Here is a 16,086-nt window from a genome sequence, read left to right as displayed (position 1 = left end):
TGGATTCAAATGCAAAATAACCCTTGTTATTTTCAATGGAAAAACTGCTGAATTAATTGAGGTCATGTCACAACCGTATAGGATACTACGGTTTACACAGTTACAGTTGCATCCTTTATAAATGTACGCTACTGTTGAAAAGTTTGGGATCAGTAGGATTTTGTTTTAAATATATAACCTTTTTTTTTTTACTGTATGATTAATCAAATAAATGCAGTCTTGGTGAGCATAAGAGACTTCTTTCAAACATCGTTTTAAAAATATTACCGACCCCAAACTTTTCAACGGTGTCGTTATTGGTGCATATATTTCATGCTTAACATAGTCGTTTACATTAAGTCTTGTTTGTGTGCGTTTGTTTAGGCCAGGTGATTGATGTGGAACATGGTATCAAATGTGAAAACCTGCCAATAATAACTCCCACAGGGGATGTGGTGGTTTCCAGTCTGAACATCCAGGTAAATTCCAATCTTATAACCTTCTTTAGTCATTTTAATACATAATCTAATTTTACCAGTGCAAAATTAGCATGCGTATGTAGTAAGGATTGCATACTTGTTACAACCAACTAAAACCATTCTCCATTTTCCAGCTAAGGAGACTGTATATTAAATTATTTCTTACTCTATGCTGCAATATCTTGTGCTCATGCAGAGTAAATGAGTCCGTTGTCTGATGCAACATGCATGATTTATGTGCATGTGAAGTGTGAATATGTCAATGAGGCTGTTATCTGTTCTTATTTCTCTGGCCCAGTTCTGTGAGTACTTCACTGATAATACAGCATTGCTAATCAGTGTCTGACCTTTGACAGTTTAAAGTGGGTTTACGTGGAGATTATAATGAGACCCCCATAGAGAATTTGTATGTATTTTGATGATTCACTCTTACTGTCAGTTTTGCTTGCATTAGCTTATCTTTATGGAATATTTGAATTAGTTTTCCCCGTCTGTGCTCTGGTGACAGATATAGTCAGTTATTCTGTACAGCTCAAAACATAATTTATCAGGACTTTAAGCCGTAAACTTTAAAGCTAGCAAGATAAGTTCAGCAAAATATGTCCCAGTCTTGCAGATTTTCATTTGATATGTTCTCAGCACCGCTGTTTATTATGCACGTTTTAGATAACACCGGCAGAGCTGATATGTCGATAGTTGTCTGACAACATGGATATGTGTGGGTGTTTTTTTAACATCAAGCTTTTTGGTTAATATTTAAGGGAAACGTATACAAGGAGCTTTAACACATTTTCGTACCATTTTTAAAGCACCTTTTAGCTTTTTTTTGCAGTTTTGTAGACCTCTGGATTTAAAGTTCCTGTGGAAAAAATACAAATATTCCATGCTCCTTTAATATGAAGAAATATGCATAAAATCCATGTATTGTAATTATTAGGGCTGTCAAATGATTAATCGCGATAAATCGCATCCAAAATAAAAGTTTGTGTTTAAATAATATATGTGTGTGTACTGTGTATAATTAAATTTGTATATATAAATACACACACATGCTCTATATATTTAAGAAAAATGTGTAATTTATATATAAAAAATGTATATTTATATATAATATAAATTATATATAAATATATACAGAATATGTATGCAAATACAGAGTACACACACATATATTATGTAAACACAAACTTTTATTTTGGATGCGATTAATCGCGAATAATCTTTTGACAGCCCTAGTAATTAAACAAGAATTATAAAAAGCTGTTTAAAGTCATTTTAGATGCATTGCATGGCAGTTCAGGAACACACATACAAAACGTTTTTGTTTTTTTTTGCAAATATTAATGATAAATTGGGTCTGATTCTTTTTATGTGTAAAATATATGTATATAATATTTATACACACACACACACACACACACACACACACACATATATATATATATATATATACACACACATACACAAACATATTTTTACACTATTATTCAAATTCTTGTTTTATTAGAATTCTATATAATTTCTATAGAATATAGAATTTGTCGATAATTTCTGGATTCATCCATATTAGTGATATAGCAACATCAATTTCATAATGAGGGTATGAAAAAATGAATGTGTGTAGTCACCTGTTGTGAATCCGGGGGGGGGAATTTCTGAGCCCATCAGTACGCAGCGTATACTGAATTTTTAGTGTATGGCAATCATTGTTTAATTGACTATTTCAGTGGGAATTATTTCATTAAATGAGTCTTAGATGCACTAGTTATGAATGCAGCTCATGCTTTATGCACCAGAATTCTTTAAAACCTATTTTTTGACTATAGATTGAGTATCTGCTCCCTTATGATTAATTCATGTTTCCTACCAAATTCTGAGAAATGGGTCATGGGTACCACAGTGTGACCCCCCTCTGGTCCGCCCCGGACAATGTGCTGATTATATTACGGTCGCGCGTTGGTGTGCTCTTAGGGTTTCCACGACAGCGCCTCGATTTGCAGGGGCGGCATGGTGCTAATACCCTCTTATGGCCATGATGTCGCAGTCATGCGGTGTGCTCATGACACAATTCACGTTACCCACAATGCTTTCTCAGCCAAAACCAGACCGCCTACTGCAAGCCAAAGAGGAAGAAACACAGTAGACAATGAGGTGATAGATGAAACCTCTCACAGAGACCAGATATAATGTGATGTTGCTTTGAGGTTGTTACATTTTTGGATGAACTCAACTGTTCTTTTAAGATTAAATCCGGTTAAATCTGCACTTCACTGCCAGACAGCCTTCAAAATAGGCTGAAGTCACTCGAACAGCTCGTCTCTATACTTAGAAATATCATTAACACCGCTTCCAGATGTTTTGAACCCAGATGATTCACATTGGTTTGGTGTTGTGATGAAGGTCTTTTAATAGTAATTGACGCTCTAGCTGGATGCCGCGCTGGTATATTTATGTGTGTCTGGTGAATGGAGGGCTTTAACATAATGACAGGGTGCAAAGAGGGAGCGATCTGTTTTTCTCGGTATGTTGTGTTGTAGAGAGAGCCTTTGAAAACCATCAAGCGTTTTCCATCACAGTTGCTCCTTTTAACCCTGTGGCTTTGCTGAATTTGTAAACACATTTAGCTGTTTCCCGTGGTTTGTCGCTCTGTGCATCTCTCCCCCTCTCTCTCTGTGGGGGTGTTCTGGGATCTGCTGCATGTATGTTTGTGTGTCTTTTTTAACATGTTGGGGGATGTTGGGTCTTTCTCTCCAGGTTGAAGAAGGCATGCATCTGCTGATCACGGGCCCCAACGGTTGCGGAAAAAGCTCTCTGTTCAGAATCCTGAGCGGCCTCTGGCCCGTCTACAGTGGAGTGCTCTACAAGCCTTCACCCGAGCACATGTTTTACATACCTCAAAGGTACTACAGCTACACACAGACTACACGCGGTGACCTAAAAACTGCATTAAAATATGTACTTCACTCGTGATGAGAAGTTACAGCATATGCTTTTGACTGTGTATTAGGTAGGACTAGGATTTTTCATATAAGGTTGTGTTCACACTTGGCATGTTTGGTTCGATTAAACCAAACCCTTGTGCGATTGCTCTGTTAGTGCGGTTCATTTTAATAAGTGTGAACTCTACCATCTGAATCCTGGTGCGCACCAAACTGCTGAAAAGATGGGTCTCAGTCTGCTTCCAAATGAACTCTGGTGCAGTTCGACTGAAATATAAACGCAACACGGACCAAAGACATGTAAACCAACCAAAAACGGGACATGATGTCACAAGATTCTACCCTAAAAAGGACAGAATGCTCAAGCACATCTGTTTTTTTTCTCGTAATAGTCGCGATGTTGCCCATCACACTTCTATACAGGCATCAGAACCGCGTCTCCTCGCAACAGAACTTCGTTTGTGTGTGTGTGACGGAGGGATTCCTGCTGCTGTTTTGACTCCTTTACACATTTATAAGCTCTTCACCAGTTCTCAGCTGGTCAAAAGACCATCATATGTAGGCTATACACATACAGCGAGTGCATTGAGCCCAGCACACAGCATTGTTTTGGATGTTCGGTAGGTTCGAAATATATATAATAAAAGCCAACCAATCAGTTTGTGAATGTATCCCTATGCCTTTAGATGCGGTGTTGAAAATGCCAATGTGAACGCTAAGCGGACCAGAACTAAATGTTTGGGGGGTTTTTTGGTCCGGACCAAACGAACCAAGCGAACCGAACTACAAGTGTGAACACACCCTAAAATGATATGTAAATTGAAGCAACGTTTGATGATTTTAATGCATTTTCAAGTTGCCATTAAGTTGAGCAATCCATCCTTCTTTCATGTCTGATGACTATTTAGTTAGTTTTACTATGTTTTAATGCTCTAATTTAAACTTGGGTAGCAAAATTTCAGTGATTCAATTCAAAACTCTGATTCAATGATTTCTGTTATCACTCAATGTAGAAAATATAATACATAATTTCCTTATTTAAAACCAATATCAATGTTGTGTTTTTTTTATGTGTGTCATTTTATATATGTATATATATATTGTATATACATGAAATGATTATTTATTTTTCCTGTGTTCACTTGGTGAAAAAAAAAAGTACCTTCATTATTTTTTTTATTACTATTTTCATTGTTGTTCTTCAAGGATGTAACCAAAATAATAATCAAAGGTCCAATAATTTTATAATTCTAAAAATCCGAATTAGGGGGATATAATTTAAAAATGTAATAATAATTTGACAACTGGCCATTTTGGAGCAAATACATAAATATAGCGAGATATGTTGCATATCATCAATAGTTGTTTCACCTAGCTTTAGTTGCAAAAGATTATGTCAGTATTGGGAGACACTGCAAATCTCATAAAATTGTGTGCTGATACCACAGACCTCTTTGTCATGTGAGAGTTAAAGGTGCTGTAAGCGATGTTACGCGTTTTTAGGCTGAAACATTTTTTGTCACATACAGCAAACATTTCCTCACTATCCACTAGCTGCCTGTCCCCTGAACACACTGTAAAAAAAAACGCAGTCTCTATAGAGACAGCGTATTTAGGCCACACCCACACCGGGGGGGGGAAACAATCCAACCGTCTCCATTGACTTTGCATTGCGAGAGGCTGCCTCCTTGTCATTTATGACTTATAACAAAAAACTAAACAATGTCTAAATGCTGCTATGTGACAAGGTGTACAGCAAACAAGCTAAATAACCCAGACAATTTTTTTTATAAGCTGTCGACCCCAAAAAACGGTTGTTTCAGGACATAAAAGTGGATCAATTGAGACAGAGCGCAACTAGTTCTCGAACTACTCTGAGAACTATGCCCACTGGAACGCGACATGATATTGTAAAAAATGCTAGAGCTTAGCTTACATAAATATAATATATAAAACTGACATTTGGATATTTGACTTACCAGTGACAAAATGTTTACTGCACACGTAGACATACTGAGTGTCAGAATCCCACAATTTACCCATTCTTCCTGCTGATGCTTCACGTCTTATTGCCTGTATCCACTTTTATCTCCTTAAAGGCTGGCTTTTACGGTTTGGAAGCTTATAAAAATTTATTTCTGGGTTTTTTAGCTTGTTTGCTGTACACCTTGTCACACAGCAGGTTTTAGGCATTATTCTGTCTTTTGTCAGTGATAAATGACAAGGAGGCAGCCTCTCGCAATGCAAAGTCAATGGAGTTGGTTGGATTGTCCCCCCCCCCCCCCCCCCGGTGGGCGTGGTCTTCAGATTATGACGCTTTGTGCTCTGTCTCTATAGACAGCCCAGGCTCCACAAAAAAAAAAAACTGGCCCAGCCTGGACCTCGAAACATAACAAACAGAATTGAATTTTGATATGGCCGACACACAACCAAAGAGAAGACATTCCGATGAACAAATAGCAAAGAAGAGGGAAAAGGAGAAGGAATGCGCAAAGTCCCGAATTCATGATTGTTTTAGGAAGCACGGAAGGGAGGGGGAGGGGATGGCATGAGGAGGAGGGAGGGCCGAGCTAGCCTCCGTTTTTGTTTGACAATACTTCGAACGCCAACAAGAAGTGACATCACCCAACATTGCTTAGAGCACATTTAACATCTGACTAAATTCATTACCTTTTAAATTAATTACTCCACTTTTGGGTTCACACATACAACCAATATAGCAGCTTCTGCCTTGGATATATTTTTAAATAAAACATTTGTAAAATTTGCCAAAAAGCTTGACTACTCTGTTCAAAATCAATATGCCATCTAAACACCTTTAACATACTGTTTGTCACTGTACTCTGATTTTAGACTAAATCTAATCTAGCATACAGAATATTATGTTAATGCCCGTAGTGTAGAAACTGTGATTGTAGAAGGCTGATGATTCCTCTTTGTGCAGGTTCAGGGCCCAGTTCTGAGACTCAGTCTGCTGGATTTTTGTTTAAGAATTAAGATCAATTAGGAGGCAGAGACGTGGGTGTGCGTGCATGTGTTTATTTCCATTTCCCACGCCGTGCCAGGTTAATTAGTGCTGATGAGCGTGCTGATTAAAACGAGGAGCACAATCCAAAAGCAGTCAGCACATATGGTGCTCCTGTGACTGCGTTACATGTCGGCTTCATTACAAACCCAACAGGAGCACAGCATCGCGTCGCGTTCATGATCACACAACGGGATGTGTCCGACATCATTTAAAACCTGCAGCTGTTTGTCATTTGGCCTGCTCGCAGTTCACTGAACATCTATATTAGAACTGTTAATGAGAAAAAATATTTATTAAGACTTTGTTCTCCTTTTATAGGATGTGCCTAATGCTCAATAGATTTTTGAGTAGGCTACATTTTGAAACACTTCACCCTTTTTGCCTTCGTTTTATGAAAATTATTCATGCAGGATGTGAAACAGAGATAGATGGAAGGATAGATCAAACAAGGCACACTGTGAAAATATCATTACATACACAGTGATAAAATATTATTCAGAAGTAATACCTTTTCATCAAATGAATCCGGCTATTTTAGCCACTAAAAACTCAAGTTTCATTACAATTCATCCATAACAAAAAGAACTAAATGATTAAATGCCAGGATTTTTTTTTTTTTTTTTCAGGCCTTATATGTCGGTGGGAACGCTGAGAGATCAGGTTATCTATCCTCACTCTGTTCAGGATATGCAGGAGAAGAGCGTTACTGACCGGCAGCTGGAGGAAATCCTCAAAACTGTGAACCTCTGCTACATCCTGGAGAGAGAGGGAGGTGAGAGGATTTTACAGGCCAAAAGTGATTTTGGGATTAGGAAAATTTACATCTTCACCCTTTTTTCAAATATTATTATAAGCAGATTGCATGGTTGTGCTTGGAGTCAGTTGTTTTATTTGTGATTATGTAATGAACCATGCCAAATTGTGCGGATAAGATGTCATACAAAGAAATTAGAATACGTGCAAAAACAAGAGAGAACCACCAAAATATTAATAGCTGATTAATAGTCACTGTATGCTTTTTCCTGTGAGCTTTTAGTTTTTTTCTGTGCCTTTCATTTTTGCATAGTAAAATAAAAACCTGTAGCTGTAGTTTCGCCAAAATAATGTCAGATAAATACCTTAACCAAGTTCAGTGTTTTGTTCTTCCCTCAAATTTGAATCTAATATTTTCCTCATATTTTGATGGTTTAATCAAACTTATAGGGCCATTTAAAAACATAACATCACTTTTGGCCACTATTATATTTGTTACAAAAGATTTCCATTTGAAATAAATGCTGTTCTTTTGAATCAGCATTTTTAGTTCAATATTGGTAATGATAAGAAATTTCTCGAGCACCATTTCTGAAGGGTCATGTGACACTGAAGTAATGATGCTGAAAATTCAGCTTTGAATCGCAGAAATAAAATACATTTGAAAATATATTCAAATAGAAAACAGTTATTTTAAAATGTAATAACATTTCATAATATTATGGTTCTTACTATATTTTTAATCAAATAAATGCAAGTCTTGGTGAGCATAAGAGACTTATTTCAAAAATATTAAAAAAATATTATTCGCCCCAAACTTTTGAATGCTGGTACACACAGTCTGATATTTGAATGATTATTTTCATCAGTGTTGAAAGATAAAAGTAAGCACATTTACTGTACTGGATGTAAACTGTCGAACTAACAGATGCTTTAGATTAAATATTAATAAATATAATTAATAATGCATGTGTAAATGATTCAGTTATACTGAAGAAGCAAAACTGTATTGGTTGTAAACATATATTATTATTAGTATTTAAACAGGATTAAATATTGTCAGGTTGGGACGCGCTGAGCGACTGGAAGGACGTGTTGTCTGGAGGAGAGAAGCAGCGGATGGGCATGGCCAGGATGTTTTATCATAAGTACGTCACAGAAAATATTTACATTTTGACACTCTTTACATCCAGATTCAATAATATAGAGACTGATATTTTCTATACATCTTTGCAAAAATCTGTTTGACGGACTTGTGAAATGTAGTTGGTAAACATTTTTATCAAATATAACACACATTTATGCTTATTCTCAAATTATTTGAGGCAGACACATTTTTTTACACTACACTTATTCCTGGACTAACATCTAATCAGGGATATTATTTTCCAGTAATGATCTTTCAGTTGCATTAGATAATTGTTTGAATGACTTCCTCTCTCTGAAAGAAAAAAGAACACTTTGAAGATGCTAAATTGTGGGACAGTACATGTAGGAAAGCTGCTCATGGTTTCATTTAAGCCACTGAATTGATAAATATTTAATTACTGAATGTTATTAGTGGTTAACTGGGTTCAGTTAGTGTTTTTGGAATCTATACAGCTTACTTTGCATTTGAAGCAAGCAGCTGCTTTATGGGAGATTATTGTTGAACCACTCAGATATTGTTTTATGGGAAAGAAAGAAAAAAACCCAAGTCAGAATATAAAACATTAAACAATTCAACTGCCAACTAGTGCTTTTAAGTCTGTTTAAAACAACTTGTGTGTTTAAAGCTGATAAATCTCTGGTTTATCTCTAACAGGCCTCAATATGCCCTCCTAGACGAGTGCACGAGTGCTGTGAGTATTGATGTGGAGGGCAAAATCTTTGAAGCTGCAAAGGATGCTGGGATTGCGCTTCTCTCTATTACACATCGTCCTTCTCTCTGGTGGGTTTTCAATCGTATGAAAATGAAGAGCAGTTCTTTTATTGCTCGTGGGAAAATAAGTATATTTATGTTAATTCAGGAACTAAGCATTGAATCATAAACACATAAGATTAAAGTGGTCATATGATGGAAAATAGGATTTTTCTTGCTCTTTTGAAGTAGAATTTTGACGTACTGTGTAGACATACTCTATATTCACAAGACAAAACTCCCTCCCCAGACTATCCAACAAAGCTGCAATAACGGGTTGTTAAAGGTGCTGAATGCCCAGCATAAAATCAGAAATGGGTGTCCTGAGAGAAAACACCTGTCTCTGTGATTGCACTAGAGGGAAAAAAAGAGGGAAAAGAAATTCAGGGAAGCGGCCCACGCTCTTTTAGTCAATCGGAAAACTAGCCACCTAATAATGTTCTCTGCCTATGAATCATGTCTTATTTTAAGTTTTGGAGAAAGGGTGTGTGGAAGTTAGCAAAATGATAGAAGTGAATCTTTAAAGAGATTATCACATCCATGACCTCATCAACATAAGATCGCTTGAAAGAAATGAATACGTTTAATTAGTAAGGATGCTTTACATTGATTAAAAGTGACAGTAAAGACATGTATAATGTAACAAAAGATTTCTGTATCAAATGTTGTTCTTTTGAACTTTCTGTTCACCAAATAATCCTGAAAAAATGTATCATGGTTTCCACAAAAAATATGAAGCAGAACCACTGTTTTCATCACTGATAATAATCCGAAATGTTTCTTGAACAGCATATTAGAATGATTTCTGAAGGATCACGTGACACTGAAGACTGGAGTAATGATGCTGAAAATTCAGCTTTGATCACAGGAATAAATATTGAGCATGTTCACCCTGCGAATTAGTCCAGTACCCAGATATTAGCTAATCATAACATTCATAACATAGAGGTCATTTGCATTAGACTTCTTAAAAGTATGGTAGGTTAAAAAGAATGTTTGATTTCAAGGGTACGAGAGTGGGTGAAAATGGTCATAAAAACCTAAATTATGAAAAAAGGACTTTATAGAAAATAATTAATAACTATACTTTAGAAGTGTATAGCACAGCAGTTTTATGCTCGTAATACTGTAAAACTTTCCAGGAATTTAGGAAAAAAGCCCATGTGCAAAACCACACAGCACAGCTTTAAACTTTCTTTCACCCAGAGGTTTCTCTACCGGCATCTTTGCGTTACTTTAAATCCAAATTACACTCGTTGACCTGAACTTCTGCTTACAGGAAGTACCACTCCCACCTGCTGCAGTTTGACGGCGAGGGCGGCTGGCGCTTTGAGAAGTTGGACGCCTCCACGCGTATTTCCCTGCAGGACGAGAAGCTCCGACTCGAGACCCAGCTCTCGGGAATTCCCAAGATGCAGCAGCGGCTGGTAGAGCTGTGCCGCATTCTGGGGGAGGACAGCAGCCTGCCGAACCCTGGGGAAGTGGAGGAGGAGGAGGAGGAGGAGGAGGAGGACAGAGATGTAGTAGCAGGTGGAAAAGGGAAAGACCTTATGGAGTGATTTGAAGATAGATGAAGGATGTATTCGAGGCCAGGTGTGAGCGTGTGTGTGTGTGTGTGTGTGTGTGTGTGTTTTGTGTGCATATATCTACCCACACTTGCTTTAGATGCATGCATTGAGTTAACAATGTGTGTCTAATAGGGTTGGGAATAAAGAACTTAATCAGAACCAGTTACATTTTTTAAAAGAAATAACACAACGGGAAACATTTTAAAGTTAGGCTGTGAATCTTTGGGTAGACAGCGAATCGATTTGATTCACGTTTCATAGGTTTTCGAATTTTTGCAAATTCAGAAAAATTCCATTCGAGAAGATTCACATTAAAATTCGATGAGATTCGATTGATTTTCGATTAATAAAAGCCACTCAGACAGAAAATGATTAAAGTCCCACTGCAGTCGATAATTGTATCCCTTAAAACTCATCTTTGATAATCAAAATGACATATTTAAACTCTTTTTTTTCCTTTATGCCTTAAAATAGTTTGAGTGTAACTCTATACCTTTGCTTAATTTAGTATATTTAGAATAATGAATATGCAAATTAGCCCCGCCTCCACTCAATCACAAGACTTCCTGATCCACTCGGTCAACTGTAGTAAACACTACACGATGGCAAGTGGAAATACTGGTTTAATTCAGCCATGTATGTCAGAAGAAGAAGAGAAAGAGCGAATTATACGGGGTCGTATACAAGTCGATGTATCAGAGTGGTAATGCGTTTTATGTAGAAAACACCTTAGAAACGCTTTAAACATCATGGAAAGAAAAGCCCTGCCCCGCATGTCGACTGGTTTGGTTACGTGTTCCTGATGGTAGGAAATAGGCGGTTTGAGACGGTCTTTGGTACACTGTATTTTTAAGGAAAGAATACGCTAAATTTGCACATGCAATACAATTTTTTTTCCATGACAAAATCATTATCCATTCTTTCTTACTCAAAGAATCATTTACACAACCATTTAGGAATCAGAATCGGCATCAGATTCCCATCTCTAGTATGCAGACAGAAAAAGCAAAGTGAACACTTTTGTTAGCTGTACAAAGACAGTGTGGTTAGAGTGTGTGTGTTTGTTTATGTGTGTGTGAAGGTAGCACTCGAGTCTGGGTGTGTTTTGGGGGGTGGAAGACAGCTGCCAACTCCACCAGGTGCGGTCGATGATGAAAGCACCTATGAAAGCTGTTCCTCATGCTCGTTATCGCTGTTCTCTGAAGAATTCTCTGGAAATCTGCGGGACCCAGGCGGCGTGTGTGTCTTTAGGGAAAGGGTGACTGTCGAGTTTGGGCTCTGCTGTTTTGTATCAGTTCAGCGGTGGTATTGTCAAACTTCTAAGGACTCGCCATGAATGCTGAAGCTCAAATCCGTGCCATGTTTTAAAGCACAATCAAAAAGGGCGTATTTGTCCTCAGTATAGATGGGAAACGTCTTTGCTTTCATCCAATTCTAATTCATATTTAGAAAGTGACCACAGTCTACATGCATATCAATACCAGGATTGATTATATGTACAGTATGCGTCATGTAACCTGTTTGCCGTAACTTAGGGTGTATTCCTTCACACCTGTCTTGTTTGCTTCGATTGAATCGAACTCAAGTTCGTTTCCCCCTTGGTGCGGATCTTTTTGGCAGGTGTGAATCGGGTGCGGACCAAACAACCGTACCGAGACCCAGCTAAAGAGGCGGCCTAGGTCCGGTTCCAAACCAACTGTGGTACGGGTCATATTTCTGTCCAATGAATGGATGACCTTAGCACACGTGTGATTTTGTTTACAAATTTTGATTCACTTGCAAAAAGTACAGTGTGAAAGCAAACCACACCAAAATGTATTTGGTCTGGACCAAAGCAAGTGAACTAGCGGACTTTTCACCCTTAAGCTGCGTACATGTACAGAAGTGGCCAGAAGTGACACCCGGCCTGGGAAAATGGATATCTTCACCCTTTATTTTAACGTTATGAATTTTTTTTTTAAAGATTTTGCAAGCGAATGGGTCAGTTGTGCTTGAAGTAATTTTTTTATATATGATAACGCAATGAAACATGCCAAATTGTGCAGACATGTTTTTTTTTTTTGTCAGGCTGTCATACAAAGAAATTATGAACACATCAAAAAACAAGAGATCATTTTTTTTTTCTCTCTTTTTTGTTTTCCTATGCATTTTTTTGTTGCTTTTTTGCCGAATACTTTTGTTAGACAATACTCGAGCTTGTACGGTCATCCGGACATCACTTTTGGCCACTTCTGTATATAGGAATATACAAATAGCATATAAACATCTTTTCTGTTATAATGTGCATGTAAATGTGGTCAATGAGAAACTTTTTCTTTAAACAATCAGCGAAAAGCACCTTACAAGGAGATTTTTCCTTTCTAATTAAATGTCTTTTATCTTCATAAGACAGACGTCAGTTTAACCTCGATCTCTAATTATGTCATTTGGAGGAGATAATGTTTGTCTAATAATTCAACTTTTATGCTCTAATTTTGTACAAAAAGCCAGAGGGTAGATCCGATACGACTTTTTCTAAATGAAAAACGAGGGCTTGATTCTGTGGGTCTGAGCGCAGGGCCTGAAGGAGCGCCCGTGGACACATGATGATTTAATCAGCTCTGGTTCAGCCCGAGCTGATGCCGTCTGAAATGTGTATTTGTGTTTATTGAAGGGTGATGACCGCTAGAGTTAATCTGAACATTAACTAGACCTCTTCCAGCTGAGACATTTCTGTATAGTGTCCTTAGAATTTCAATCCTTTATGTAACATTTCAAAGTGCTTTTGTCTCTTGTCATGTGCTGACTTCAGAAGGTCAGTCACTTTGTAGACGTTTGACACTTTTAACATTTAATTAACGCTTTCAAAAGAAAAATCTATCCACAATATTTGTATGACATTGAATGTCTGTATTTCTTCCTAAAATATTTTATAATGTGAGATTTTGCACGTAATGCACAGATGATTTTGTATCTTGAACCACGATTTGATTATCTTTTCATTGCAATGATACAGTATTTTGTAAGACATTTCAAGCTAACATCTTACCTTTTCTAACGCAAACTATTTTGTATTGTGTTTTCTTTAGGTAGGATTATGATACAAGCCGTTGCAATGTATGTGATTCAATTTGGACCCTTTGCACATTTGCCTGAATTAAAAAATGTATCTCTGCAATCTAATAAAACATTTCCTATTGAAAACCTCTCTCCGTTCGTGTGCCTTCTTTCATAGCATATGCATTCAGAAAGGAATTGCAAAGTTGGTTCGGTGCAAGATGGCTTTTGTGCTTTCTCTGAGCGAAAATTGCATTCTCTTGCCTAATACATTTTAGAGTGAATCTCGAATCCTCATTGCATAAGATATATTTGGGCTTATAGAGCATCTTTTTCTATTATAATGACGGATAGATAGACTGACAGAAAGTCAGATAGACGAGCAGAATAATAGTGGGACAGATCAGTGACCAATTTGTTTTTGTATTGATAAGCAGACATGTGTAGTAAAGGCTGGATGGACAGAATGAGAGAGAGAGAGAGAGAGATTGCAGAAATTAGAGGATATGTGGATGGATTTTTTTCAAGGCAATAAATCGTTTTATTTCTTTTGCTGTTATTGGAATACATTACACTTCAAAATCAAAAATATTCACACTAAACTGAGAAAGGCCACTCCGTCTCCTTCCTTTTTTTGTATCCTTTCTTTTTTTTTGGCATTGTGCAGCCACGCAATATAATACTGAATTGGCTGAATAATGAATACATTAATGTATTGATCAAATACATTATTACTTTTATTGCTATTATAATTACCACTTACCACGCGTGCACGCACACACACACACACACACACGCACACACACAATTGAGGGAGGGAAAGCATCGGAACTCGACAAAGTCTCATTGATTTTATTTATTTATTCAATAAATATGTTTGACAGGAAAGCTGTGCACAAACAGGAATATATATATATATATATGTGTGTGTGTGTGTGTGTGTGTGTGTGTGTGTGTGTGTGTGTGTGTGTGTGTGTGTGTGTTTAGCACCCCAGAAAAAAAAAAGCCCACTTTCTCTCAAGGAAGAAAAAGGGCAGGTGCTCAAGCCCCCTTTGATGTCTATGTGTGCACATGCCTAGATAGATAGAGAGAGAGAGAGGGAGAGGGAGAGAGAGAGAGAGAGAGAGAGAGAGAGAGAGGTGTGCAGTAGATAGATAGATAGATAGATAGATAGATAGATAGATAGATAGATGGATGGATGGATGGATGGATGGATGGATGGATGGATGGATGGATGGATGGATGGATGGATGGATGGATGGCTGGATGGATGGATGGATGGATGGCTGGATGGATAGAGAGAAAGGTGTGCAGTAATTAGATAGATAGATAGATAGATAGATAGATGGATGGATGGATGGATGGATGGATGGATGGATGGATGGATGGATGGATGGATGATGGATGGATGGATGGATGGATGGATGGATAGAGAGAAAGGTGTGCAGTAATTAGATAGATAGATAGATAGATAGATAGATAGATAGATAGATAGATAGATAGATATATAGATAGATAGATAGATAGATAGATAGATAGATAGATTCGGATCAATTCAGATAGATAGATAGATAGATAGATAGATAGATAGATAGATAGATAGATAGATAGATAGATAGATGGATGGATGGATGGATGGATGGATGGATGGATGGATGGATAGAGAGAAAGGTGTGCAGTAATTAGATAGATAGATAGATAGATAGATAGATAGATAGATGGATGGATGGATGGATGGATGGATGGATGGATGGATGGATGGATGGATGGATAGAGAGAAAGGTGTGCAGTAATTAGATAGATAGATAGATAGATAGATAGATGGATGGATGGATGGATGATGGATGGATGGATGGATGGATGGATGGATGGATGGATGGATGGATGGATGGATGGATGGATGGATAGAGAGAAAGGTGTGCAGTAATTAGATAGATAGATAGATAGATAGATAGATAGATAGATAGATAGATAGATAGATAGATGGATGGATGGATGGATGGATGGATGGATGGATGGATAGAGAGAAAGGTGTGCAGTAATTAGATAGATAGATAGATAGATAGATAGATAGATAGATAGAAAGGTGTGCAGTAGATAGATAGATAGATAGATAGATAGATAGATAGATAGATAGATAGATAGATAGATAGATAGATAGATAGATAGATAGATAGAATAGCAGTCATGTGCCTATCTCTGACCGAAGGATGTCGCTGTGGTTCTGTATAAGTTGTTCCCGCACCGCTCCCTGCCTCACTTTCATTCCTATGAGAAATGACTTTCAGCTTGAGTGTCTCAGTGTCTGTCTGTCAGTCTGTCTGTCATCCACGTGTTGCGCTGCGCGTCTCGCATCCTGTTGGTTCACCGGGAAGTTTCGATGCGAGAAACACACACACAGACA

General features: G+C 37.5%; 1 protein-coding gene across 1 annotated transcript; it reads left to right on the top strand.

The window, feature by feature from the left end:
* Nucleotides 1–339: 339 nt before the first annotated feature.
* Nucleotides 340–13,833, top strand: LOC308686562 (ATP-binding cassette sub-family D member 1-like; the record flags this gene model as incomplete). The annotated part of the gene is made up of 6 exons (XM_081394997.1): nucleotides 340–458; nucleotides 3,213–3,358; nucleotides 7,052–7,197; nucleotides 8,242–8,326; nucleotides 8,983–9,108; nucleotides 10,358–13,833. Coding segments are annotated over 6 exons (902 nt in total), but the record flags the coding sequence as incomplete, so codon positions are not given.
* Nucleotides 13,834–16,086: the final 2,253 nt, after the last annotated feature.

Source organism: Scardinius erythrophthalmus, assembly GCF_964197995.2.
Source record: "Scardinius erythrophthalmus genome assembly, contig: HAP1_SCAFFOLD_430, whole genome shotgun sequence".
NCBI classification, from domain to species: domain Eukaryota; kingdom Metazoa; phylum Chordata; class Actinopteri; order Cypriniformes; family Leuciscidae; genus Scardinius; species Scardinius erythrophthalmus.
Note: the sequence above shows the minus strand (reverse complement) of the source record. Positions and strands in the feature narration are given on the sequence as shown.